This window comes from Aspergillus udagawae (assembly GCF_001078395.1).
Source record: "Aspergillus udagawae IFM 46973 DNA, scaffold_2, whole genome shotgun sequence".
NCBI lineage: Eukaryota > Fungi > Ascomycota > Eurotiomycetes > Eurotiales > Aspergillaceae > Aspergillus > Aspergillus udagawae.
The window spans coordinates 714,277-741,150 of record NW_025091265.1 but is presented as its reverse complement, the minus strand read 5'-3'; the positions used below and the strand labels follow the sequence as shown (position 1 = coordinate 741,150).

General features: G+C 50.5%; 11 protein-coding genes across 11 annotated transcripts; 4 read left to right on the top strand and 7 right to left on the bottom strand.

Moving 5' to 3' along the window:
• Window positions 1-59: 59 nt before the first annotated feature.
• Aud_002584 (uncharacterized protein) lies at window positions 60-827 on the bottom strand (the record flags this gene model as incomplete). The annotated part of the gene is made up of 1 exon (XM_043287549.1): window positions 60-827. The coding sequence occupies one exon, from the start codon at window positions 825-827 to the stop codon at window positions 60-62; it is 768 nt and encodes a 255-aa protein (XP_043143484.1).
• Window positions 828-2,422: 1,595 nt separating this feature from the next.
• Aud_002583 (DUF1996 domain-containing protein) lies at window positions 2,423-3,425 on the top strand (the record flags this gene model as incomplete). Its single annotated transcript, XM_043287548.1, has 2 exons — window positions 2,423-2,654; window positions 2,704-3,425. The coding sequence occupies 2 exons, from the start codon at window positions 2,423-2,425 to the stop codon at window positions 3,423-3,425; spliced, it is 954 nt and encodes a 317-aa protein (XP_043143483.1).
• A 1,111-nt stretch (window positions 3,426-4,536) lies between these two features.
• On the top strand, window positions 4,537-5,338 carry Aud_002582 (DUF3425 domain-containing protein; the record flags this gene model as incomplete). Its single annotated transcript, XM_043287547.1, has 2 exons — window positions 4,537-4,681; window positions 4,746-5,338. The coding sequence occupies 2 exons, from the start codon at window positions 4,537-4,539 to the stop codon at window positions 5,336-5,338; spliced, it is 738 nt and encodes a 245-aa protein (XP_043143482.1).
• An 801-nt stretch (window positions 5,339-6,139) lies between these two features.
• Aud_002581 (uncharacterized protein) lies at window positions 6,140-7,132 on the top strand (the record flags this gene model as incomplete). Its single annotated transcript, XM_043287546.1, has 1 exon — window positions 6,140-7,132. The coding sequence occupies one exon, from the start codon at window positions 6,140-6,142 to the stop codon at window positions 7,130-7,132; it is 993 nt and encodes a 330-aa protein (XP_043143481.1).
• A 313-nt stretch (window positions 7,133-7,445) lies between these two features.
• Window positions 7,446-9,761, bottom strand: bxlB (putative beta-xylosidase; the record flags this gene model as incomplete). The annotated part of the gene is made up of 1 exon (XM_043287545.1): window positions 7,446-9,761. The coding sequence occupies one exon, from the start codon at window positions 9,759-9,761 to the stop codon at window positions 7,446-7,448; it is 2,316 nt and encodes a 771-aa protein (XP_043143480.1).
• Window positions 9,762-10,989: 1,228 nt separating this feature from the next.
• Aud_002579 (alpha/beta hydrolase) lies at window positions 10,990-12,644 on the bottom strand (the record flags this gene model as incomplete). Its single annotated transcript, XM_043287544.1, has 2 exons — window positions 10,990-11,717; window positions 12,617-12,644. 2 exons carry the CDS (start codon window positions 12,642-12,644, stop codon window positions 10,990-10,992), a joined length of 756 nt encoding a protein of 251 aa, XP_043143479.1.
• A 632-nt stretch (window positions 12,645-13,276) lies between these two features.
• Aud_002578 (allantoate permease family MFS transporter) lies at window positions 13,277-14,818 on the bottom strand (the record flags this gene model as incomplete). Its single annotated transcript, XM_043287543.1, has 1 exon — window positions 13,277-14,818. One exon carries the CDS (start codon window positions 14,816-14,818, stop codon window positions 13,277-13,279), a length of 1,542 nt encoding a protein of 513 aa, XP_043143478.1.
• A 404-nt stretch (window positions 14,819-15,222) lies between these two features.
• On the bottom strand, window positions 15,223-17,672 carry Aud_002577 (transcription factor domain-containing protein; the record flags this gene model as incomplete). Its single annotated transcript, XM_043287542.1, has 3 exons — window positions 15,223-17,419; window positions 17,478-17,532; window positions 17,585-17,672. 3 exons carry the CDS (start codon window positions 17,670-17,672, stop codon window positions 15,223-15,225), a joined length of 2,340 nt encoding a protein of 779 aa, XP_043143477.1.
• Window positions 17,673-18,702: 1,030 nt separating this feature from the next.
• Aud_002576 (MFS transporter) lies at window positions 18,703-20,627 on the top strand (the record flags this gene model as incomplete). The annotated part of the gene is made up of 7 exons (XM_043287541.1): window positions 18,703-19,120; window positions 19,182-19,259; window positions 19,316-19,939; window positions 19,987-20,295; window positions 20,345-20,439; window positions 20,489-20,566; window positions 20,613-20,627. 7 exons carry the CDS (start codon window positions 18,703-18,705, stop codon window positions 20,625-20,627), a joined length of 1,617 nt encoding a protein of 538 aa, XP_043143476.1.
• Window positions 20,628-20,802: 175 nt separating this feature from the next.
• On the bottom strand, window positions 20,803-21,330 carry Aud_002575 (uncharacterized protein; the record flags this gene model as incomplete). The annotated part of the gene is made up of 1 exon (XM_043287540.1): window positions 20,803-21,330. The coding sequence occupies one exon, from the start codon at window positions 21,328-21,330 to the stop codon at window positions 20,803-20,805; it is 528 nt and encodes a 175-aa protein (XP_043143475.1).
• Window positions 21,331-21,900: 570 nt separating this feature from the next.
• Aud_002574 (glycoside hydrolase family 76 protein) lies at window positions 21,901-23,432 on the bottom strand (the record flags this gene model as incomplete). Its single annotated transcript, XM_043287539.1, has 4 exons — window positions 21,901-22,488; window positions 22,539-22,988; window positions 23,038-23,282; window positions 23,330-23,432. 4 exons carry the CDS (start codon window positions 23,430-23,432, stop codon window positions 21,901-21,903), a joined length of 1,386 nt encoding a protein of 461 aa, XP_043143474.1.
• Window positions 23,433-26,874: the final 3,442 nt, after the last annotated feature.

The following is a 26,874-nucleotide window of genomic DNA, read 5'->3' as shown; positions in this document are numbered from 1 at the left end:
TGTGATCCATTTTTCGTTCTCATCTCGACACGTCCATCAACTAGTCAATCTTTTGACTGTTAAAACAACCCCTCCGATCTTCTCCACTGGTAGTCCAGCACATCACTGTCTTTTTCGGCGCAGGGCAAGCCACACAGGACCTCCACAACATACAACGCACCGTCAAAGCCACTGGTAATCCCGCCAGTTGAGACGACCCGCATTCCATTATCGAGCAAGCCGGCATCGACAATCCTCTTCCGGATAACCTCAGTCTGGCCATACTTTGCACAGAGCTCTGCTAGCTCTGGAAGAATTGTGTAATGTGTGGTCGCGCGTCGGCCCGCAAAAATTCCCGTGGAAGCAAGGAAAAAAGCGCCGCTGCAGACTGAGAGGAGGAGTCGAGGATGGACTCGAGATTCATGCTTAGGCAGAGTAGAAAATTTCTGAATGATCTGGATGACTGGAAAGTCCGGAGTACAGAGCTCCTTCGTGATCAGATAGCTTGCGCCTGGGACAACAAGGACGTCGAACTGTGCGAGGGACAACATAGCTTGCTCGAAGCAGATGTTCCGTTTGATGACCAGGCCCTGTGAGGTTGTGATTTCATCACTGGGACCGGCGACTGTGATGGAAAACAAACGGTCGCCAGACGGGCCTCGAACATGCGACAGCGTTTCCAGGGGCCCGGCGAAATCGATCAGGTCCATCTTTTCGAAACTCAGGATACAGGTTTGGATGGGCTGGATAGGTTCTGACATGTTGGAGAGACTTGCAGCTTTCGTTCCGGTAGGGATATAGAGGAGAGAAGATTGCTGAATTGCCGATTCAAAAGTCTCATCCGGCATTTTAACAGAAGCTTGCATCATGTATCGTTAGGCTTGCTCGATCCTGGGGAGGTCAAGTTTAAATGTTTCAATTGTGAGCGTTCCGGTATAGTTACTAGAGCTAGTGCTGACGCAACAAGAGTAAGAGTGGCCCGGTAAGTCGAAAGAGGAAGTGCTATATCGCATTAGACTGGACCAAGACGTCAGGCGTTCCACGCTAGACAGCACTTATGTCCGTGGCCCTCCTACTGGCTCTTGAACTTGTGCTTTGAATTACTCATGCCATCCAGACAGGCACAACGATCAACCGACTGCACCCGCGCATAGCCGCACGTGTTGCGGTATTGAGACCCTTATTTCTAGCTGATCTTTTCTTTCGGTGGTCGGAGTGGCATTTCAGGTTAGCTTTGAGATGGTAGCTAACTATTGCTCACTCGGCCAATGTCGACTTGGGCAAGCTGGAATGGAAGCCAATTTCAATATCCTGAGAGTAGTATCCCGGTGGAAAATATTCAGACTTGACATCTGGGCACTTTCACTTTTATACATCGTCATGCCCTTTATTAAGGTATCCGCCAATGCCAACTGAGCGTAATGTGTCTGGAGATAAGCGTATCCAATTATAAGTACGCAGCACTTCCTTAATCAAGTTCTGATCCACAATCCTTCGAACTTAGCCTCTCTTGTTTGAACGTCGCCATATCCCTCTGGTGCTAGGCACTGGTTAAGCGAACTGGGCCTGGTTCCTGTTTTATGTCTTCCGAACGTAGCGATATTTCCAGCACACAAGTCTGTGCTGGAGCTAAACGGCCATCCTGGTGATTGTGCCCCTCAAGATCCTGCAGTCTGTTTTCCTGCATTGTCTCGATGATCTATCGCTGGTGCCTGATATTAATTGCTAAAATCTTCTCCATATGACTATTGAGTGTCGATGCACTTGTTCTCCTGACATAGCCGCTACCTTGGCGCCATTCTTAAGCAGTGATCTGACTCAACTAGCTGGTTTTGGTCATGAGCGCCGGTGTGTGCACTTGCAAAGGAATATTCTGAGTACGTGAAGAGCATGAAAGTGGAAATTAAGACGAATACGAATTTTTGGTCAAAGCTCCAGGACTAGATTCCTCGAAGTGCCTAGCACAACGGAGCTTGTCCGTCATTGATGGACTTTGCTTGCTGGTTACGGACGATTTGAGACCGAGCGTTTTACCCTTCCGAAAAAGGGAAAAAGGGACCTGCAAGATGACCAATCCCTTGGTTCTAAACGAACATGTCCACTTTTATCAAACTATTCGGTTAGTTTCCTTGAGGCATTGGAGTTGGTGGAGTGCTTGGCACGCGCTTGGGGCTGGTGGTGAGACTGACTGGGTGTCGCACTAGGCAATTAGGGTCCTTCAGGATGCTATATTCATCAACTTGCGACTAAGGGGCTGCTGTGTGTTATCGTGAGCGCAATCAACTTGAAGCCCTGCTATCTGCACTATTTGTAGTGAAACCATGCAAAATAAGATATAAACCTGCGAGTTGCCATGCTTGTCTGGTTCTTCCAGTCGCATTCCAGTCATTCTTTTTGATTTTGTTTCGTCCTCAGTCGTCGATCGACTCTACATTCTTTCACCATGTACTTCTTTTCCCTGGTAGCCGCGGCTGGTCTCGCGCATGCCTACACTGTGGTCGTGGCCGAGCAGTTCATGCTGAAGAACATTGATCCTATCGTTCTTCCTGGCCAGTACAAGAGCCACATGCACAGCTTCTTCGGATCCGATGCCGTCACCATCAACACAAAGACCTCGGCCGAGCTCCAGGCCGGTTGCTCGACCAACGAGAACCCCAACGACCTCTCGGTCTACTGTAAGCTTCTCTCTTCACTTCAAATCGTAAGTCAATCTAACCAAAACAGGGGTCCCGACCTTATACGTAACCGAAAACGGCAAACACACCCCCATCACACCCATGCGCTTCAGCGCCTACTACGTCAACATCGGCGACGCCGAGATTCCCTTCCCCCAGAACTTCAAGGCTGTCGCCGGCAACGCCAAGGGCACGTCCCCGGCGGACGTCCAAGGCGTCTACGGCATCCAGTGGATGTGCGAGGGCGTCTCCAACACCGACGGCGGCAAGAACGTCGCTGCCTTCCCTACCAAAACCTGCCCCACCCATCTGCAGTCCATCCTGCTGTTCCCTGACTGCGTCAACCCAGACACCCTCGACTACGCCTACTCGGGCACCCAGAACTGGAGCGGCAGCTTCCGGCCCGCGAACCGCTGCCCCGCAGGCATGAAGCGCATCCCGCAGCTGCGCTTCTCCGTCCGCTATGATCTGCGCAAGGTGCTGCCGAATGGGTGGTCGGGCACGCCGCCGCTGGAGCTGGCCTGTGGCTCGTCGTACTGCTGGCATGGCGATTTTATCAACGGATGGGTTCCTGAGGCGGCGAAGAATATGCTCAAGGCGACGGATAAGCGGGAGTTTATGCAGGTTGATGGCCCGCTGGGCGGAGGGAAGGATGGGTCCAAGTGTGGAGCGAAGAATGCGCACGATCAGGATCCTAACCATGGGACGAGCGACTATCAGACGAGTGTCAAGATGATGTCGACCAAGAGGAGTATTGGCCTGCGTCGGTGATCTGGATGTCCCTGGATCCCCCTGTATCATAATCTCCGATGCGCATCCTGTGCAGGGTTCAGCATAACGACCCTTCGATGTGGGTACAGTAATTCTAGGAAAACTATCAACTATATATTCTTTTGAAGTAACGATCGCTTTTATCTACAGACCAAGGTCAAGTCTCAGGTATGAAAGAATGGATTATTTCGAAATCGATCGGACTTTATCGAATAGCAATCCCTTCGGAACATATCTTCTGTGAGGCCAGTCAAAGACAATTCTTGTCTGAAAATAATATAAGGAAGATTGAATGACTCTAAGCCGTATTATCTTGTGGGGAGTCGGGTCTTAGGCAAGGTGTACATGGGCCTATACAGATTCTGATCGGTCTTAAGAGCTGGGGTTAAGAAGATCACTCATCTAGTACAGTATTTTGGTAGAATACGAATCAATGATTGGACGATTGGGAATAATTATACTAACAAGGTTAGCCACCTACCTTAGGATTTACGCTAAATGCTGACATTTGCATAGTGCATCCCCGGTAAGTGCTAACCCCGGGTTAATCCTCTAGGTGCCCTAACACTGGAAACACCCCATCTTTATCAAACATGCCTCCAAAATAAGCAAGGTTTACTTGTATAATAATGGATTTATACCCACGCACCAATCGTAACTTCACAAATGGTTCAACTATCTAGATATTGGATATAGACTGGGGAACCCTTTCCAGAAACAGACCCAATTGAATGCCTCAAAATGCTGCTGCCATCTCCGTCCGAACCTGAACCCGAACACGAAGAGACTTGGCTAGGTGAAATATGAAGCTGTGAGGGATGATCTGTAAATCATAGGCAAGCTAATTGCGGACTTTAAAATAGAGGGATTTGGCACCGAACATAGTTAAAGCCGTCAGGTGCCTGCAGAATTGAAATACTAGTTATTGTTAGTCCCGGTATTTGTCTATTAGGACTCTCTCCTGTGATTGCTGTTAAGGTTTCTCCACTGAATGAGAGAGCGTCCTATCATCAACGGTCATAACCTACGATTATATTGCTCTTCCTCATCATATTGTCAGCAGTCAGCATTTAGCAGTGGGCAAGGTCCGAAACCTCCATCCGCAGACAATATGCAAAGCTCCGTAGTTGCAACCTCGTCCTTTCTGCAGCTTTTCCCGACGGGAATTGAGATCACGTCCCACGATAGTTGGTTGGGAGTTACCGACCCAGTGGAAAGACGGAAATTGCAGAATCGATTCAACCAGCGAGCACGGCGTTAGTATTCCCATGATTTTGGCTGCTTCTGTTTCCAGAAGAGAGGTACTAACGAATGGAACAGGACAGCGTCAACGAACAGCTAATGTGGGCCAGCAGCGGCAGATTCCCACAGAACCCTCGGGCCAGGTTGACCTTGTACTTCAGGTTCTGAGTACAATGCACATCGTGGGCCCAAATGCAGTCAATGCACGGCGTACCTTCCAGCAGCTTGAAAACATCCTTATGGCCCTTGGCAACACCATCAGCGGGTCCCCCGTGGCTGATCTACGTTTGGAGGTAACGAGGCTCAACGTCATGCGAGCATTACATATTAATCTCGAGGTGCTGGGTTACCGGCCGGGTGATATTACCGATGATGCGCAATCAGTATTCACTGTCCAAGGGCCGTCCCATTTCCAGGGCAGGAATACAAGCGAGGTGAAGCTGCCACCGGCTCTGAAACCGACTGCGATCCAGCGCACAGTTCCACATCATCCATGGCTGGACCTCATTCCTTTCCCGTACATGCGGGATACTCTGATTCTAACCCAGGACTTCATCGATGAAGCGCAACTCTGTCGCGATTTGTCTGGTCAGGGAGAGTCTGCCGTCCAGCGTTCTGGCCGTGAGGTCGGGATCGGCGAGACGGGTATTCTCGTCTGGAAGGATCCCTGAGATCCCTCCGGCTGGGAGGTCACCGAGACATTCCTCCGGTTTTGGGGGTGGACTATACGCGATTGCAGGGATCTGTTCCGTTCGACCAACCCGTGGCGCAGTCGTCGCGGGGAGAGACCGCTGTTTGCGATTTCTGAGAGCGGCAACCGACGACGGAAAACTACCGCAGAGAAAATATAATACAATCATCATCAGAAACTTGTGCACGTAGTCGACACGGCCGGCGGCTAGAATCATCCGTTGTGCGACGTCCCGGTCGATCTCGTAAGCATTGTTGCTCCCAGCTTCGGCGTGGCCGATTTGCGCTTCAGCGTTCGCTCAGTCCCTTCCTGGCGCGGGTTTGGATCTATGACTTCACTATCTTAGTATGTGTCCTACAGTAAGGGCAGTCCTAAATAGGAGGTTCTAGGTGCTGCTTGAGACACAGGCTTAGGATATGGCGCTTTAGGGTTCTAGAAAGGTGGCAGAGAAATAGAGGCTGAACTTAATATGATCATTTATCAGGCATTGACTAAGATTATTCATCATTCCCCATATTTCGTTATGACAATAAATGACAACGAGGCTTGAGACTGACTATGTTAAGGTAAGCTGACACTTGCGGAGAATAGTCGAATTGTCCAACCATCTTAAACCCGCAGCTCGGAATTAACCATACTGTTCTCCGTACCATAATCCATGTATATAAAATCCGCCTCGTGCTCAATGCCAGTCTGATGTACCAATAAATCCAGATGCATCCCAAGATCATCATTTACTATCATCCTCCTTTCAAGCTCAGTGTAATCACCAGACAACACCATGGCGACACGATATGCGGACGTTCACAAGAACCCCCAAGGCCCGGGGGATGCTCGCCCAACAGCCATGCAGATCATCCACGACGAGGGCCTAGAGGGCCAACTAAGCCGCTCCTCGATCCTCATCACCGGCGTATCCTCAGGAATCGGCATCGAGACCGCGAAAACGCTCTTCGCAACCGGCGCAACCCTCTACCTGACAGCCCGGAACCTAAACAAAGCCAAGAAAGCGCTCGGCGACATGGTGTCCTCTCCGCGCGTCCACCTGCTCGAACTGGACCTGGAATCCCTCGCCAGTGTGCGCGCCTGCGCCGCCGAGGTCCTCTCCAAGACCAAAACCCTCAACATTTTTATCGCAAACGCCGGCGTCATGGCCACCCCAGAAGGACGCACCAAGGACGGCTTCGAGACCCAGTTCGGAACCAACTATCTGAGTCACTTCCTGCTCTTCCTTCTCCTGCGCCCGGCGCTTCTGGCCGCCGCGACCCCGCAGGCGAATTCCCGCGTGATCCTCCTCTCGTCCCTCGCCCACCGGTACTCGGAGGTTGTATTTGACAATCTCAACCTCGACGGCGAGTACGACAGGTGGAGGGCGTACGGGCAGAGCAAGTGCGCGCTGGTCTGGGCGGCAAATGAGATCGACCGCCGCTATGCCTCCCAGGGTCTGCGTGCCTTCAGCGTCCAGCCTGGGGGGATTCAGACCGGACTGTTGCAGTACCTGTCCAAGGAAGAGCAGAACGGATTCAGTGACGATCCGACTCTGGGGCCACGGCTTAAGAGCCCGGAGCAGGGTGCTGCTACGTCGGTTTGGGGGGCTGTCTCCAGATCCCTTGAGGGAATGGGCGGGAAGTATCTTGAGGATGTGCAGATTGCCGAGGCGCATGACGCCAGCGGGGGCCCGTGGGCACCGGGTTATGCCTCGTATGCGTATAGCCCGGAGAAGGAGAGGAGACTGTGGGAAGTGTCGCTGCAGTTGGTAGGTGTGGATGAGTGAGAGCATGACATTGGGCTTCGAATTTGTTTCAGTATGTACTTTATTTGGAATGTGAATTTAGCAGGTGCGGATTCTTAATCCTATTCAAACACGTTGTAGCATTACGTCGGCCAGTGGTTTTCTCCATGGAGTCAGTGACCACGAAGTTCCTCATCATCTATATTAGACTCTACTATGGATAGAAGCAACATGCCCAAATAGGGAAGATTTGTTTTAGCTAGGAGTCTTGACTATGGCGATACGCGTACGCTAAAAACCTCAGTGATATATAGCTTCAGAGGTATCCACCGAACATCCGGGAATCTGGTTCACATCACCGACTTTTAGGAGGCTGGGGAAAGCTGTCCAGAATCGCCTCTTTGCCTTGAACCACGAAATTAGCACTTGGATATTGGTTCTCTCCCACATCCACCTCGAGTGTGTACCGTCCCGGGTACAGCACCAAGTCACCATTCTCCGCCGTGCGCGCCAACGATCCCAGCGTGACTTGAATGTCCACCGATCTCGTCTCGCCAGGCTTGATCTGCTTCGCACGAGTGTAGCCCACCAGCGTCTTAAGAGGATATGGCTTTGGCCCCGCATCTGTAGTCTTCAAGAACAGCAACGCCACATAATCCGAGGTGGCCTTTCCGGTATTGGTGACTTGGATGCGGAAGGTGTCAAACGGAGCCGTATCGATCGGTACATTCTTGGGTGCTCGGCTCGCCAGCGCCGCAGTGTTATATGGTCCCAGAGCCTTCCGAGGCCAGGTGATTTTGAAAGTTGTATAGTGCAGACCAAAGCCAAATGGCAGGACCGCCTTATCGTACCACCGGTAGGTACGTCCTGGAGTGTTGGATCCCGGACGCAGGGCCATGTCTGTCAGTGGAATCTGGTTGACGTAGTCCGCCGGGTATTGAGTTACTGGCAGGCGGCCCGCAGGCGCGGTCTTCCCGGTGAGGATATCGAAGATGGCGGTTCCGCCCTCTTGGCTGGGATACCCGCTCCAGATGAGAGAGTTGACCTTGGGGTTCGAGAGTAGAGACGAGTCGTCGACTTGTCCGCCTCCGAACTGGACTACAACGAGGGGCTTGCCAATCTTTGAGAGCTGGCTGATCAGGTCGAGCTGGTTCCCGGGCCAGACGATGGTGGTGCGGTCGCGACCTTCGGCCTCGATGCTATTGTCAATTCCGCCGGCGTATATCACGACATCGGCTTGTTTGGCCGCTGACAGTGCCGCGTCAAACCCAGCGGTGCTGCCTGTGTTGATAGCTGTGCCGGCGGCGTATTTCACATCGTAGCCCAGATGGGTAGCGGCCCAAAGGAGGGTGCGGATATACTTGGGGGGGCCTTCGTAGTTGCCTTGCATTTGTTTTGTTGCGTTGGCATATGGTCCGATCAGGGCAAGGGTGCCATTGCGCTTGAGTGGAAGGGTCTTGTCATTCTTCAGTAGAACGATGCCCTCGACCGCCGCTTTATGAGCGAGTGCTTCCGCGGCAGGGGTGTCGACATCCTTCCAACCGATGGAGCGATACGACTGCTTCTCTGCGGGATCAAAGTACCCCAGTTTCACGAGGGAGGAGTACAGCCGAACAAGTGCCCTATCAAGAGTCTGGTTGGAATAGAGTCCCTCGGCTGCGGCCTGTCCAAGGTGATTGGGGAACACGCCGCCGCAATCCAAATCCGTGCCTGCGTTCAGCGCCGTAGCAGCGGCCTCGGCTGGAGTCTTTGTGTAATTATGGCCGTTGTAGATATCGTCAATGGCACCGCAATCGCTCGTGATCCAATGGCCCGGCTCATCCCACTTCCAGTGCTCGCGAAGAATCGTCTGCAGGAGATAGGAATCGGCACAGGCAGGAACGCCATTCAATGCATTGTAACTGCACATGACAGCATCGACCTTGGCATCACGGGCGCAGCTTCTGAAAGGAGGGAGATAGAACTCGGACAGATCCTGCGTCGACACTTCCGCGTTGAAGTTGTGGCGCACAACACCATTCCAGTCCTCCAGGTCATACGCCGCAAAATGCTTGCATGTGGCGACAACCTTGGGGTTTGCTGGGCCAATGCCATTCTGTAGCCCATCAACGAGGTGATACACATATCGCGAGACGTGCAGTGGGTCTTCCCCGGGTGTCTCCTGACCCCGGCCCCAGCGCGAATCGCGGAAGGGGTTAATGTTGGGCGTCCAGAAGTCCAGTCCGGAACGACCAACGTTACCAAATGCCCGGCCCTCGGTGCTTACTACGGTGGCGACTTGCTTGATCAAGTCGTCGTCGAAGGCGGCGCCCAGGAGAATAGGCTGGGGGAACGAGGTGGCATAGCTGAATGGGCCGCTGTCGGCGAACTCGACGCCAGGTGATCCTGCTACGCCATGCAATGCTTCACTCCACCAGTTGTATGATGGCAGACCTAGTCTCGGCACACCGGGAGAGTTGTATTGCGTGTTGTTGACTTTTTCCTGGAAGGTCATGGCGTTCACCAGTGCCCGAGCACGGGTGGTCACATCGAGGGACGTATCACAGACGGCGAGCTTGCTCAAGGGACCGCTGGTGCAGTCTGGGAAGTGGTTTATAGATAGAGCCACAGGGGCTAGAGAGGCAAAAAGGGCAATGGCTTTGCCATAGTGCCACGACATGATGTCAGCCATTGTGTTGCCTGGTTTGGAGGATTTTCCTGGCAACAACGAGGCACATCGGCAATACTTATATATTCGTGATATCGGCTCATTGAGGGTTCTATCGTTGTAGGAATCGGTAAATGCCTTGTATTTGCCATCCGCTCATGTTGATATCACTCATCATTTCAGCCGAAATTGAAGGCAGAATTGCTCATTCAAGTAAAAGTCCTGTGGATCCCTGCACACTGGTAGGACATGGCCAATGGGTAGGATACTAGCAGATGCGTGTAATGAGGAGAGGAGCATAAACAAGTATTTTGCAGGGATTAGTTTAGCCTGAATATGCACTATTGCGGGGGATCGTCATTGTTGAAGCACGGAGAAGGATTTCCTCGGGATGACTCTGTCCGCAGGAGAATCTCAATTGGCATTGGCAAGCAAGTGAGGTACCTACATTTAGTAATGGATGCTGATAAATAGTGATGAGCTGTGCAATAGAATCATGACCGAAGGTTGACATTTACTGACATGCGTATAGAATCAGAACAAGATAATAAAGATACACTCAAGTAGCAATACAATTCAGTCTGAGATACCGTCATCAATGAACTATACTAGTACTTTGGAAGTGATACAGCCCGCCTTGCCTTTGATCCACGAATAATGAAATAAATTTGGTGTCCAGAGTCCAGACTGGATGATTCTTCCATGACCCAAAGCTAGGATACTGTTCTCGAAATGAGTCAGTACTTTGAATGATACAGTGCGGCCAGGCTTTGCTCGGATCCACGAATATTGCAATGGTTTTGGCCTTGGAGGCTAGCTAGACCGGACCATTCCTTTATGATCATGGACCCGACCTGCAATTCCCTTTTCACCAAAGCTTGTGCCAACATATCGCATCCTCACCATCAACATCAAGGACATGGTTATTGTAAACCTCCTTCCGTCTATGGTTTTCTGTGACTAGTCAGAGGCAACCAATATTCTCACGCTTATTCTTGTCTTTCCTAACATCATTCTCACTTGAACAACAGTGGCTTGTTCAGGTCACAGAGTATATAGTTTATATAAATGACGAGAAGGGAGCAGACACATAGGTCTCGGTATGTTCATGCAATGTTACACGAGCCATGACGGTGAAAACTGTATTGAAATTTGCGGAGGCGTCATAGCAGCCATTAGTCGCACTTCATAAGGACAGCGTAGAAATATGAATGGTAAAACCTTTATGCGATGTGTATTGTAACCATGAAGCCTAGATTGCCTGGTTGAGAAATCCGGCGATCTCATTCACAGCCGGATTAACATAATCCTCCTGGTCGTAAAGGTCAATGTGTCCACCATCAGGCAAGATAACCTTCTTCAACCCTTTATTCTTGCCGTCAAGGACCTTAAAGAGCATCTCTGTATGCCACCTCGTGCTTGCCTTCTCGCCCGCAATCATGAGCACTGGCTGGGTGAGGTAGATATCCGCCAAGTGCCACGGATCGAAACTCATGAGTAGCTGCATGGACCGAAGGAGCATCTTGTTTGGCGAGTTCGGATGCTGTGCCCGTGGTGTGAGGTAGTACTCGTATGTATCTCGAGCGTCCTTTGTTGGGTTTTCGTCCAAGGTCGGGGACACAATCGGGATGGTGACGGCTTCCTCTCCATCCGCCTCAGCCCGCACGGCCTGCGCGACGTGGTCCAGCACGCCAACTTTTTCGGCAGGGTCATCCGTACCGCTTCTTCCCAGACGGACGCCATGACCCATGCTGACAGCCCCGACGACGGCGACAGCCTTGAACCGGTGGTCACCTTTGGCAGCGGCGACGGCGTATCCGCCGCCTGCGCAGATACCGACAACGCCAATGCGGTTGGAGTCGACGTAATCGAGGCGTTGGAGGTAGTCCACCACAGCAGATGCGTCGGTTGCTCTTGCAGCTGGATCCTCAAGATACCGAGGTAAGCCTTCCGACTCACCTTGGTGGGATGCATCATATGCTGGGTCCGTCAGCAGCCACTCCGAACCCTACCCATCTGGGATCGACAGGACAGCAAGTAGGTTCCAAGTGCACAGTGCCAAAATGATCAGTAATCAATGCCGACCACAAACTTCCGGGTCGAGATCACCCAGTTCAGAAGTCAGCAACATTTATTTGTTTCTCAAATTGATTGAAAGACACCGTGTGAGGAGTCTGACAGTAATTTATCTCCCGCATCAGCACATAAGGTCTTGATCCAGTCTGAATGGAAAGATGCAGTATCCTTAACAAGTACTGATTTTGGCTCTGGCCACCTCCCACAGTGCTGCAGAAGCTGCTTGATAAATGATTCAAAGAATTTGGCATTAGTGGAGCCTTTAAAAATATGAGATAGAATAATACCGTCTTGAGCATATGCAGACAGTATCTGGAAGCGTTGGCCACGATAAAATTTCGACACTTGGACCGGTGTCATGCCGAGCCCTATATCCAATCTTTTTATCACACCAAGATGATATGACTGAAACTCAGATAGCTTATGCTAGTAGAAATCTCACAGTTAAGGGTTCTGTTCTTGAGCTTTTTGTTAGGCTTTCTTTTTTGTCCAGCCAGCCTGTGGAAGTGCACATTTGATGCTAGATGATAATGGTAATGTGTTAAACTCATCCTATATAAAGATAGCCATCTCTTCAATATATAGGCCAGGCTTTTTGGTGAGGTAGTCACAGAGGGCGTCAAGCATGATAGGGGCGATACTTGGTTGTTAACTGACAGAGACTGGGGGAGATCTGGCACTACTGAATAACCGCAAGTTCTTGCGTGTGTTAGTGATAGAACACTCACTACGCCTCGCCACCTTTGCTATTTACATTGTAGTGAGTCTATTCTTGCTTTAGATCATATGAATAATCATCTTACGCTGCCAGGAATCGATGTCCTTAGCCATTTTGTAATTGCTTGGGGTGACTGCAGTTGCTGGGTTGGGAGGAGTGTGAATGAACAACGCCATGGTAGGGGTCCCCTGGGGCTCCAGCCGGAAAAGAAGGGGGCTATTTTTGGACATGTAATAGTGCATGACAATATAGTTTATACCTTTGTCCTTGTTACCATGCAAACCTGGAACACACTTTTAAATACAGATGTGTGTCGTGTGATTAGTGTTTGAAAATGTGTCTCTATGTTTCCAACAGAGAGGGCAATAACGGCCGGCACTATCACGCTGCTCAACGTCAAAAATAAGGAGGCTCATGAACTCTGTTACAGCAGATCCTTACTTTCTTCTGGCTTTCCTCTGCAAAAGAGCTTGCGGGAATAGTTATGACACATTAGAGATTGGTACTGGTGCATATCATTGCGATGACAGGCATTGGTACCCAAGGTTAAGGCCTCGCAAAGATAGGCGATGGGAAGGGATACACAGGCGCGGTTCAGCATCGGGGTGATAGACTGTGGCAATAGAATCATGAATTAAGGCTAATATGTTTAGCTGCCTATTCTAGCCATGCTGCAGAACAAGGCTCCTGGGTTATTATCAGTTCATCATTAGCTCGACACGCTATCATTATGATCATCTATCATCTAAATCGCATATCTAAACTCGCGATTTTCAAAATCAGTCCGGTCCAGAAACTCATGGTCCTTTTCCACCACATACGCATCCCCCAGCGCTTCCTTTTCGGCATCCCGTTTCCTATTCTCTCGGATCGCCAACCACCGGATCAAACACAGGTCCACGGTGATAAGAACATACAGGATCACAATCGAGATCTTGGCCGGAAGATACCTTGGCGCGTCCTTGTGCTGAAACGTCTGCGGCGATATGATGTTGCCCACCGTATACGCGATGGTCTGGATGCACGAGACGGTGATCTTCTTCGTCGACCCGGCGACATTTGTACTCGTCAGCCCCAGAATAGTCGTCCATCCGATGGGAATGCCGCCAGACAGATAATACCCGACCAGGGCGGGAGCTTTATTCGTCGTAGCCATGAGGATCGCACCGACGATGCTCGGGATATGCCCGGCGATACACCACAGCAGGCGCTGGTTCGTGCGCATAGCAAGATACGTCAATCCGACCAGAACGACTACCTCATACGCGCCCAACGGGGTCACGAGCAGCAGACTCTGCGTCGCCGAGTAGCCCATCCCAGTGACCAGAATATTGCCGAAGCTGGTAGCGATCGAGTTGGGGATATTCGCGGCAAAGACCCAGAACGAATAGAGCCATGTCTTGGGATCTCTTAGCGCCTCGTAGAACTGCTCTCGCTTGAACACCGAGCTCCCAATGCCCTGCTCGTTGCCACGAAGACGCTCCGCATGCAGCACCTTCTCCTCGGCGGACAGGAACCCCGCCGTGACGGGCGAATCCGGCAGGATAAAGAAGAAAAGCACCCCCACCAGCGCGGTAAAGACTCCCAAAATAAGAAAGATCACCTGCCATCCGCGCAGCGCCGCGTGCGGATCGCTGCCGACATGAACCGCTACCCCGTACGCGACGTACCCGCCGAACATCTGCGCCCAGCCGCACATGGAGAACCACAGTCCCACCCGGAACGCCTGTTCCTCCTTACGGTACCACTGCGACGTGAAGACTACCCAGGCGGGAACGATCGCGGCCTCGGCGCAGCCCAGAAGTGTACGACAGACCATCAGCGACGCAAAAGACTTGCAGGCGGCCATGCAGGCGAGAATAATGCCCCAGATTGTGACATTGGTCGCGACGTACCGGGCCAGTGGGAAGGCCTGGATGAGGCGCATGGTGGGGAATTGGAAGGTGAGCTGGCCGAAGAAGAAGATGCTGGAGATCCAGTTGAATTGATTGCCGTGAAGGTGTGCGGATTGTTTGATGCCTGTTACGCTGGCATAGCTGATTGCGATCTTGTCTAGATATTGGCAGAAGTAGACGATGCAGATCAATGGCATCACGTACAGGTCGATCTTGCGGACGAGGCGGCGCGAGGCTTCAGGGTCCAGGGCTCCATTCTCAGTGCCTCTTCCTGCAAGAAGTTCTAAAGCCGCATCGCCTTGTGTGGGGAGCTTGTCCTGTGTTGCTTTGACAGTTGGAGCTTTGTCATCCTGCAGGCTTTGGGAAAAGTCGACTTCCGTTGCAGCGGACATGGCCAACTGTCTTCGTGTGCTGCTCCAGGACGAAGAATCAACGATTGGTATAGATGAGAATATCCCAGCAAAGTCATACCTGGTAGAAGGAATAAATACTTGAAGTTCTCAATAATTAACCATGATCGCATCAAATCACGCCATCGCGATAATGTCTTGGCATTACGTCCAGGCATGGCAGAATCCATTCCAGTGTGCAATTGAGTCATAATATCGAATTGTTCTTATCAGTTCCGTCTCGTAATCCTCGGTTGTCTGCATATTCTGAGGGTTGGTTCGCTTTAGCTCGGCTAGATGGAAGTTGGAAACTTCACCAGCGTCTTGTGATCTATGACTCGTCCCCAATAATAGTTTCGATGCTAAGAAATGGTTTACAAGGTTGAGAGGACCACGTTGGCTGAAGATTATCCTGAAACGCCTTCTAGAATGTCGGCATACTGACTCAAAGACTGCCCTATGAGATTGACCACCTCCCAGATATGATCCGTCGTAAACAATCTGCCCCAAAGGCGAGTGACAATTGCACTCAGCCGGGTATTGTTCTCCAACAACCATTCCCGACTGCTACCATGCTGTGTCTCCATAACCATCTCGATCACAAACTCTAGAAGCTTATTTTCCTGCTCCGTCAAGGCGGGATGAGGATTCGGCACCGTCACCTTCTCGAGCCATTTCGCCAGTAGCACCGCGCATTCCAGCGAACACAGTGCGTATTGGTTCGACCAGGACGTAACCAGCGTGTGAGCTACGTAGTTGATCCCGAGCTTGATGGGCGTGCTCAGAGCATGAGCGCAGTGCAAGGCGGCCCGTGTCAGCCGGTCGCCCCGCTGCACGGAAAGGTTCTGGTGCAGGGATTGCGCAATCTGGCTCGGTTCCCAGGTTTGCAGACGCCGTGCGGAGGTAAAGTCCGCGTTGAGGCGGATGTAGGCTAGACGAAGTAGGGCGGTGGAGGTGAAAGAGAGAGGCCCATGAGGGTTAAATGGATCTATGGAGGATTCCTGGTTGCGCTCCCAGCATTGACACCATTGTTCTAGCGCTTGTTCTAGGGATAAGGCTTCTGCTGTAGATAGTGAGCTGTTTCTCGACAAGGGCAGGCGACGTGCCTTTTGGAGGAGCCAGATATCCTGCAGAATGGCGTGGATCAGTACATATCCACCCAAAGAGGAGAACGTCTCCAGGTTTGCCTTTGGTGTGGTAGGATGAGTGAAAAGAGACGAGAGCGCGTCTTGCAGCTTTGGTTCTGGCGGAGTTTGACTGCGTTCTTGCATCCAAGCAACGGCACTTGCGGCATGCCATTCCTTTTCGCTGCATGGGAGATCCATAGTGATTTCCTCGGTGAGAATGAGTGGTGTGATATCGAAGACAATGGTGAGGATATTGAAATAGCAGAAAACAATGAGTGAGGTCCTCTTCACGCACTCCCGGCGTATCCAGCTCTCCCATGAGCCATCCTGCTCAGGCAGCTCGTTCAGTCCTCCCTGTCGGAGCATTGTCTCCATAAAACTCCGCATGAAGAGGGATTCGTGATGGGGCGGATCGCATTTGAACCATGATGAGACTGAATGGAGCAGCAATAATGCCTGGATCGTTTCGAGTAGATCTTGGCTTTCAGGAGCCCCAGGAGCCGAAAGTCTAAACTTTTCGGAAGATTGACCGGTCCCGGGAAACTGATACGTCCTCCGAACATGTTCCATGGTAACGGTCCTTGCGATTCGATACAGACTCAAACTTGTATCTGGTTCCCGACAGTACCGAGCGCCTAATGCTGCCATGGAAAGAAACAGCGGCAAGCTCACAGTTTCAATGTTCAAGGTGGGGATGTGCATGAATGGGTAATGATCGTGATATCCAGACAGATAACCTGTAAGGCATCGGGACAAAGCGTGTCGAGACGGGATGTAGGGATCTGGTAGAACATTGGCGTAATCAGCGAGCAGCGTAATTATTCTGTCGCGACACAGTGTTGTGACAAAGATAGCCCCCTTCGGCTGTCGCGCTCTATGGGAGGCTTGCGGGCTCTCGGGCTGAAGAGAGGGCAACTGCGTCCCATGACGAGGAAGCACCGAGCTCGACGGTGTCACTGCTGCGTCCGCCGTGCCTGATCGGTCAACTGAATGAGCGTACTCCGAAGTCGAATCAAAGTTCCACGCGGGAAATACAGGTAGGGGCTGATACGTCGGCGAGTAAGGGTGGCTGGGAAGAGGAATGCTGTCAAGGAAAGACGTGAAGTCGTCACCGTCGTATGCGTTGGACGTAGTGTATCCGGAGAAAGTTTCACCAAAACCAGCAGTCGCTTCGGCTGCGCTGGGGGAATGTGCTGATTGTAAAGAATGGCCGGCGAGAGGCGTCTGATCCGCGGCTGCCGGCCGACCGGAAGAAAATGAGCCTTGGCTGGCCGAGAGTGGATGCTGATGCGGCCCGCGAGGAGGCCCATGAGGAGTGGGCACGGTACGATCCGCCACGGCGGACGCAAGGATATTCAGCCCATCCAACACATGGTCACTGGATGATGCTGCGGGCGTTGGATGGCCACGATTGTCGGTGTCGCGGTTACCGGATGGTGAACTATGGGACAATCGCTCATGGCGGGTCAAGAGATCCCTAAGCACTTAGTATATTCTCTTCTTTCGATCCTCTCGTTGCTCAATGCGGTACTTACTTGCGAGTGAACGATTTTGGACACTTGTCGCAGACATACGGCTTCTCTTTGGTGTCTACCGAAGCGGTCAGTGGATTTAGAGAAGAGGGATCAGGGAAGCGACTCACGCGACCGATCGTGGCGCTGGAGATGCTCCAGCCGAGCAAACGTCCGGGAACATCGCTGGCATTGGAAGGTCCGGGCAGCCTTGACCATTTTCCATCGCGATGAGTTTGTCGGTGTTCTTATGTGCCTGGATACCCCTGTGCCACTCTCCAACCTGGAGAGCCTCCCAAGACGTCAGCAATGCCAAGAAACAAGAGCCAATGTCGGTTCGGTGTGCTCTTCCGGGTCGCTGCAGATGACGATCGTCAACTCACGGTAGGCCAACGAGGTGCAGTGAAATTGGCTTGTGAGCACCAGAGAATGACCCGATGCTACTGGATGAGATCGATAAAGGAACATGATACTTGCAAGGCGGGACTGACAAGTCTTTGCACTTGGTCTTGGTTCAAAGGGCTTACCTAAGGCGTGATGCGGGAACGGATACGGAACCGGCATCGGACTCTACTCTCCGTTAAGATATCAAGAGATCTCTACTTGACGCTGCCAGTTGACAGCAAGTCCTCGAACAGTAAATAGGGGAAGGACGAAGGAAATTGAAGTAATATGCAAATGATCATATTTTGCGCGCCTACGTTTGTCCAAGATTCTGAACTGTCACTGTCCAAATCAATGACATATGTGCATCTCCAGCATGTGGAGATGAGTCAGAACGCGCCCTTCTCCGAATTGCGCCTTCTTACCCGCAACCGAATTGGAGAAGGTGGAGCGATTAATAATGGAAAAGATGAAATTTGAATTTAGTAGGGCAGAACAGTGGTGAAAATTTGCAAAGGAAGATAATCACCCAATTAGCTTAGTCGAATCTTGAGAATATCAATGGCGTCGCACATATGACAGGTTCTTCGAATCTGGCAAAGCGCGAGAATTGCAATTTTGGTGCCTTTTTTTGCAGGCCGCAGAGGTATCATCTCCAATTTTCTCCAACTAATGGCAAACGGATCGATTTTTCACGACTCATAAAACGATAGGATAACCTGTGCGTCATCTGTTGTTATGACACTCGAAGCTTGTCCCAATTGTCAACTTCCAGAGGTGTATGGCGCAGGAAACCAGGCAACATCTCAACAGTGTGGACTCCTATAAGTGATTTAACATCTCCGGCGTCCTTTATCATACAACCATGGACAGCGAGCCTGAAAAGGACGCTCGCGACGAAGAAGTGGAATTTCTATACCTGGAATTGGACACTCCTCTGCCGACACCATTCATCACATCACCTCCGGGACCCGGCCAGTCGCCCGCCCCAGAATGCCCTGATCTCAAGAAGTATTCCAGCCCGTTTTTGTGGCCGAAATGGCGCAAGTCCATGATGACATGGATCTCTTGTGCAGTTACAGCATTGGCAGGTTACTCAGCTGGCGAAATCAGTCCGTCGTCGGCTGAACTGACCAAAGAATGGGGGATTAGCCCGGTTGTCTATAACCTGGGCATCACTTTGTTCTGCATTGGATTTGCGTTGGCGCCCATGGTATTGGCTCCTTTTTCAGAAATCAACGGAAGGAGGCCAATATTCATTGCTAGTGGAATTGTCTTTGTCGGTATGGTATTCTCATCGATGATGGTCAAACATTCGCCGATGCTAATAATCTGCGTTCAAAGCATGCATCATTGCCTGTGGAGGCACTCACTCCTTTGGAGGAATCCTTGTGGCCCGATTCTTCCAGGGCGCAGGTGGATGTATGTCAATTCTCGCACCAGAACATTCTGTTATCGCAGCGTACTGACAGCTGCAGCAACATTCTCAACCATGGTGGGAGGTGTGATCAGCGATATCTACCACGCGGAAGACCGAAATACTCCCATGGCACTGTTTTCTGGTGCTGCGCTTTTTGGTACTGGACTGGCCCCGCTGCTTGCTGGCGCCGTTGTGCAGCACACTACTTGGCGATGGGTTTGGTACTCCCATGCGATCGTCTCGGCCGTCTTCGTCGTTATTATCTTTTTGTTCTTTAAAGAAACCAGAGGCAGCGTGCTTCTGAGTCGGAAGGCAAAAGCACTCAATACGTACTACGACAAACTGGAAAGTGCTGGGCATTACGGAGTCATCATGTCGGATAAGGAGACGGTCAAGCGCATCCGGTGGAAGGTGAAGAGTGATGAGGAGAGGGCATCTTTGGCTCAGATGATCAGTATCTCGTGCTATCGGCCGTTCCGTGAGTTGCCATCCATCTACTATCCGTCGAACGCCATGCTAATCCAGGAACAAGACTTACTCCTGACCGAGCCAACCGTGTTCTTTTTCTCTCTGTGGGTATCCTTCAGCTGGGCAGTTCTATATCTTCAATTTGGATCCGTCCCGCTGGTCTTTAAGACCAACCACGGCTTCAACGTTGAACAGAGCGGTGCCGTCTTCACTTGTATGTCACCCACAACCCAGGATATATCCCTAGCTGACAACTTCCAGCCATGTGTGTTGGTGTCATCATCATAACCATCATTAGCATCTACCAAGAAAGCATCGTGAGACGCTTCGTCACTCTCCCCAAATCCGCGGAGCGTCGACTCTACTTCGTCTGCATCCAGTCCCTCCTGATGCCGATCGGTTTGTTCTGGTTCGGATGGACGTCTTACCCCTCCATCCCGTGGATTGTCCCAACGATAGCAGTTGGATGCGCTACCATGGGCATTTTCTCAGTCTACCTAGCAACCTTTAATTATTTGGCAGACACCTATCACCGATATGCCAGTTCGGCGATTGCGGCGCAATCTTGCTGTATGTTCTCTTTCTTAATCTGTTGCTCAGAGTACTGACTCGATGACAGGTCGGAATCTCCTTGGTGGTGTCTTTCCGCTGGTAACCAACGCCATGTTTACCAACCTGGGATACCCGGGTGCTTCCAGTCTACTCGGTGGAATTGTAAGTTTCGGTATGTTTGTGAAGAAGGACGCCGCGCTGATTTTGACAGGGAGCGTTGCTGTGTATCGTCCCCTGGGTCCTTCTGCTGTTTGGACCAAAGATTCGGGCCAGGAGCAAATTCGCAAGTGTAAGTGTTCACAATGCATTCTGCTGTGCATTACTAATTGTAACAGGAACTTGCACACTAGTTCATTATGATCAGCACGATAGACTATATACATAATGATAGATTTGAAATCATTTCGGCTACCTTTTGAAGCCCAAACTCCGTTGTTGCATACTATCACAAAAGCCCACCAACAAAGGACCTAACCATGTCACTGGAGATAATGCATCTTTCAACGCGGCCATACATACCTGATTTCAAGGAGTTACCGCCGACCCGCCACTCCCCCCTCTCTTCTGAATATCCCTCAACCCCTTCAACAACCTCTCAAACTGATCCAAACTCCCCGCCCCAGGAACCTTACTGATCCTCACCTCCTTATGCTTCCTCGTCCACCCCTTCGCACTCGGACTCAAATGCTCGATCGTATGCACCGCCACCTCAAGCTTCGGATCCAGCAGCGCGCTCACCTCGCGATGTGCAGCGCTGAAGAACAGCGGATCCACCTCGCCGTGGAGCTTGCATTCGGCCTCGAGAGCCTGCCATTCCACCTCCGGGGTGGTGGTCGAGGGGTCGTAGGAGGAGGTGTGATGCGCGACGTCGTCGTCGGTGCCGGACTGGGTATTCTCGGCTCTTTCTGGGTGGAGCGTTTTGCGGTCGAGTTCCAGTTCGGACTCGGGGGTGTGCTGGCCCCGGGTTTGGACGGAGCGGGTGAGAACGGGTGGGTAGAGGTAGACGGGAGGTCGGATGGTTGTTTGTGCTGCGCGGATGAGATTTCGGAGCATTGTGCATTTAATATGTATTGGCCATGGATGATTAATTGGTATGAAGTGAGGTGCGGTCGGTCTGTTTAAATCCTCGTGGGGAATATACTTTTGGGAACCAGCCTGGAGAATGCGGGGAGGCGAACTCATCATATCTTCTCGGCGAATCGAATGCCGTCGCTGACATCATGTCGTCGACACGGCAGAAATAGAAGCTACCCAGAATGGAATCCCGATCGAGATTTAACTTGGACGATGATCTCATGATGCGGGACGGATGTTGTTGGCGGTCTAGGCTTATGTATCGAGTACTGGGGCAGGCAATAAGCGACACTCGAATTTTGAGCATAATGTAAAAAGGGAGAACGACATCTACTGACACATGGCAATTACTTTGTCCTACTTTGATGTGTGTGGCAGACCAGTGGCTGATATCCAATTTGGTACTACACTTGAGCGATCTGGCTCTCTGGTGCCTGACAACGGTCAATCACGGAATCCAACGCTGACAGCATTATACAATAATCTACTATGTACAGACAATGAGAACGGATGGTGATAGATTTACATGAGGATGTCAAACCCACAAGATCATGACGACCCCCCAACGACCATAAAAGCCATCAGGCCGACCCATCCCATCGCGAAACCAATAGTCAGGATGCTAGCACCCGCCTTATCACCGGTGGTGATCTTCCTGGTAGAGGTGGTCTGTGCCGATTTATCTCCCGAGCCTGCAGTCGGGTCGCTGGTGCTGTTCCCGCCTGTGGTCGAGGTCACTGGCCCTTTGTGTTTTGTGGTGATAAGGTTGATTGACAAGACGTCTGTGACGCTGATTTGCTCCTCCATGCCCGTCCATCCATCCCACTTGGAAGTATACCATCGCACTCCGCAGGAATTGTTGCCGTTGCCCGTGCAGGTTGCGGCGGCCGCCACGGCGGAACCCTGCAGCTTTGGGAGAATTCTGTCGTAAGTGGAGGGGACCAGAAGAGCAGTAAACGCCAGCCAGGAGGTGACAAGGCCTTTGAAGAGGATCTCGTTGTCGTTGCAGACTTCGTTCGGCTCGCAGAGGACCTCGGACATGATGTTGCCGCCGTATTTGGTGGGGAAGAATAGGTCCAGTGTGTTGTTGAGGAGGCCGTCGACGGCAGTTGCCCACTTCGTGTTGGTTCCGTTGGTCTAACTCATTAGTCTCTGGTATATTCTCTGGTTGACTTCCGGGGACGTACGTAATTCCACATGTATGCGGCGCCCATGAGGTACGTCCCGTAGTTGTAGGACCATTGATTATTGCCCTGACTCTTACAACCGTCCTCGATGTTGGTCGAATCGGCGACGCTCCACGTTTTGTTGTTGAGCAGAGGCGACGAGCAACTCCAGTCCCATACTTTTTCGGCCCATTCGTAGTATGTGTGGTTGTTGGTGTACCGCGCCAGACGGGCTGCTAGCTGGAACAACCCCCCGTTGGAGATGGCGTTCTTCATTGTATACCCCGCTTGGTACGTATAGAGCTGCCAGCGCAAGCCTCCTCCACACGTTGACGTATCCCACCGATCTACTTGCGTGTTGTAAACACCTTGTGCGAGGGAAAGCCAGGAGTAACCTTCAGAGCGATCGGGAAATTGTATCTCAGCGGCGAGCATGGCCGCTAGACCCCAGAACATTTGATCGTCGTTTCCCTTGGCTGGTTAGATGCATCGCCTTGCCTTTGTTCAATGGCGTGCTTACCAAGTAGCTACTGTAGTTGGAAGGCATGTAGTCACCATCTCCAGCTTGCCATTGCAAACCCAAGCTCACCTCGCTGTTGTAGGTCTGGTCGCCGGTAAAGTACTGGTATTGCAGCATCGCCATGAACAGGGCACTACCCTCCCACCATTTGGTCGGAAATGCACCAGGGATTTGTCCGGACTCGTTGCCATGGTAGTAGCTCATCGCACCGTAAGCAGCAGTGCTGGCAGCATTTTTGATGGATTCTACTACAGTGTTAGTCCGGGAAAGCGGATTGCGAATGATAACATACGGTCATCATTGATATTGACATCGATCGCCTGTGCTAATGATGAAAAAAACAGTATTGTCCAGAGGGTATTCCATCCCAATCGTGGTAATGATTGTAAGCACATGGCGATGTTCTCCTGATATGAAGCCACCGCAGGACGGAGGTCCAGCACGGACGTCCAGGGAGGAGGAATCCTCATAAGAGGAAGAACAAAGCTGCCGTCAAATGAGCCTGGCGCCAGGAGATTAATCTCTCAAACTGCCATTTCCTGCAACTACGTAAGATACTGAAATCAATCGATGAAGCTGCGCATCACTATTGGACGACTGTGGAGCTGGGTGGGTAAACAGTTTGATGGCTGGGCGCCATCTCCAATAATAGGTCCCGCCGCGTGTCGAGCCGACGTATGCTATCCAGCCATCGAAGAGTTTGATGGTCTAAATGCCAGTAGTTGATACGATTGCCAGGCTTTCCCAGCTATGTATTTGATTGTTCATTACTGATATATGTTTATCTGATTGAGAAAACATGGAAAAGACTGAAGAGAAATCCATTCAGGTACCAAATTCTCGAGGATTCCAATTTAAAATTAAAGTGAAAGAATCCTGTGATTGGTTGATGTGTGGTGGTTCAAGTGGGGCACGTCGAAAATAAAACGAGAACTATTGGATGATCAAAAAGCTTCGAAAGGCTTGTTGTCGCTGCCTGTTTGGCATTACCATGCATTACGGTAATTACGAACACAAACCAGCAATTACTCCTACATCCACGAAGCATTTCCATCCGTCTTAACTCCGCGGGAGGAGATCAGGTACCGCAGACAATTAAAGGATATCCTAAATCCCATCGCATTGCAGAGTTAGCATATGCAGTTCTGATATGATGCCTGCAACACCTGCACCTCAATCAACAATTTCAGTCTTAGTATGCATGATTCGGACCACAGTGTTAGCGTTATCGATGCAGGTTCTCGGTCATGTTATCCTCAGGAGCGCGCAGCGGGATGGCGGTCATAGAGTATTCGAATAACCGCATCATGACTCTTCCATGAGCTTCTCCGATCCCTACTCGATGCCCACCAGAGCGGTGTCGGCCCTCGGTGTCCCCTCTCGTATATCAGCGCATCCTTGGACAAGGAGCTCGACGCACCGCTCATGTTCGTTCTGCACAGCCTAAAGAATCGGAGTTCGACCCGTATGATCCGGCACTTTGTGCCACTTCCCATTTATCAACGTCTGCTCCTTGGGCCAAGAGCCGGTATGGGAGATCATGTTGTGCAAAGATAGCAGCAAACAGCAAGGTAGTAGACTTCAGTAGGAAGGATGAAATGTTCATGTCTCTTGCTAATATTTTAAGTAATGCGACCGCACATCTCAAACCTATGGTTCATACAAGCACCCTAATATTCTCCGTTCGGAGAGAAATATGACAATGCTCTAGATCAGTACCAAGGTGATCTAGGTTCTTCTTAATTAATACATAAGACGTAACTTTTCAGCCTGTGTTAACGCCATCTTACTCAAATATCTAAGTGTTTACATTATTGCCCTTGCCAGCCTCAGCATCCAGAGGGCCGCTCGTAGCCCTTGCAATAAGGCTATGACTATAACGTGGGTGCCATGAGGGTGATACCAACATTAGAATAATGCAAGTAACGATGTAACACAATCCACATCCACTCTGCTATGACAATAGAGCTGTATATACGAAATTTATTCCGTATAGAGAAGATTGATTGAAGATCAATCTGACATCCATCTTGTACATAAACCCTCAGGTCTTCCGGTGCGATCAGGGATAATTAATCTTTCTCAGGACTATAATGCCCATACATTATACCTGAAGCAGGAAGAATATCAACAAGGATGACGTGAAGCGCTGTGCATAACAGCTGTGATAGTGCAGCTCGTAGAGGCGGCTATTTAAGTTGTTCGCCCTCTCTCAGATTAACTTTGGAATACTATAGTCAAGACGTCCGAGCCCTCCCAAAGTAACGCCAATATCGGCCAAAGAGGAGTTAAGTTTGCAGTATGAGGCAGGATGCAATGTCACGATCAGCCACATATCGATCAAACGATAAAATAAGGCACGGGCGAGTCCCCGTGACGGGGTCTCTGTGTATATGGTCAATGAGCGGGTCTTACATGTATGAATGACTCCTGGGCCAGGAGCCAGACACCAGTTGTTTATTTCAAAACATTCAAAACTGGAGACCAGACGGAGGAGAATTATGAATACACTACCTTTGCTCTAATATCTAGAACGAAGTGCTACACAGGTTCTACATTGCCCGCTCGGACCAGAAGGTAAAACAATCCAGACATTTCTGAAACTGTTTTTAGTCACTTCAGAAGATGATTTCACAGTCATTGCTTGGGAGATAACTCCTAGATATTTTAAGCAATATGCTGAATACTATTTCCCGAGAGCTGCCTATCTCTGACCATCCAAATTGCCATTAATCTCAATCGTTCTCGCTCTCCCAGTCTGCTTCGCTCCTTCAACTCAAATTGTTAAGAGTCTGATGTCGTCTTGGGCATGACCATCAAATGTCACGTTAATATCATAGTGAAGCCACACTTCTGTGGAGTAAATCAGCAAATTGAATAGATATATGGACATGAAAGGTATTTAGGATGATTTTACCATTTCCATTCTTCAAATAGAGACGTATCTCTCCTTTCGCGAGAAAGAGATCAAACTTCCCCACAATGCCGTCTTTCAAATTACCGTAAAGGTTGAGGATATGTGCTCCAAACACCTCAAGCCTAACACCCACCTCCAAACTGTTTGTATCAATGTAGCCAATGATCTAGAAAGTCAGTACGTGGTGCTAATTAGGGAATCTAGAAACTTTCCTTAAGAGGCCCAAAGGAGAAGTCAATGCTCTGTACACTCTGAGAACTAACCAGAGGAGTTACAGGCAGTGAATTAACAGATGGGATTTGTGTGGCACTAAAGATTGTTGGCTCGCCATCCCTCTTGTTTTCCTGTGCCACAGAGACAACGAAGCCTGGCTCAGTCAGCTGGAGTCAGTCACAATACATGCCATACATACCGGCGCGAACTTCGTCAGTTGGTGGGGACATTGTGCGTTATCAATAGTAGTGTGACTAGTTTCCTTCAAAAGTATCAGTTGATCTTTGCTGTGGTAATTTCTACATATTGAGAAGAATACTTATCCATATTTATAGCCCAACATGACACATAATGTAATGGCAGACAAAAGCAGCGATAAGCAATCAATAACTAGATGTGACTTTCCAGTCTAGTCTTGAACGTAATGTTTAGGTCACCTTAGTCCAGAGGTCTAAGGGTTTTATTATAGAGCGATGCAGATAAAGATACCGAAAGCAGCGGATACCCCAGCCCACAGTTTATATAGTCAATAACTGGATAGTCTTCTTACACGGTACCAAGCTGTAGGACTGAAGAACCATGGCTAATACATGCCTGTCTTCTTGATGTGTGGGTTACATTATCAATCATACAGATGAAGGTGTAATATTGTGTCTCTCACACACACACACACTCTCACACACTCACTCACTCACACACACACACTC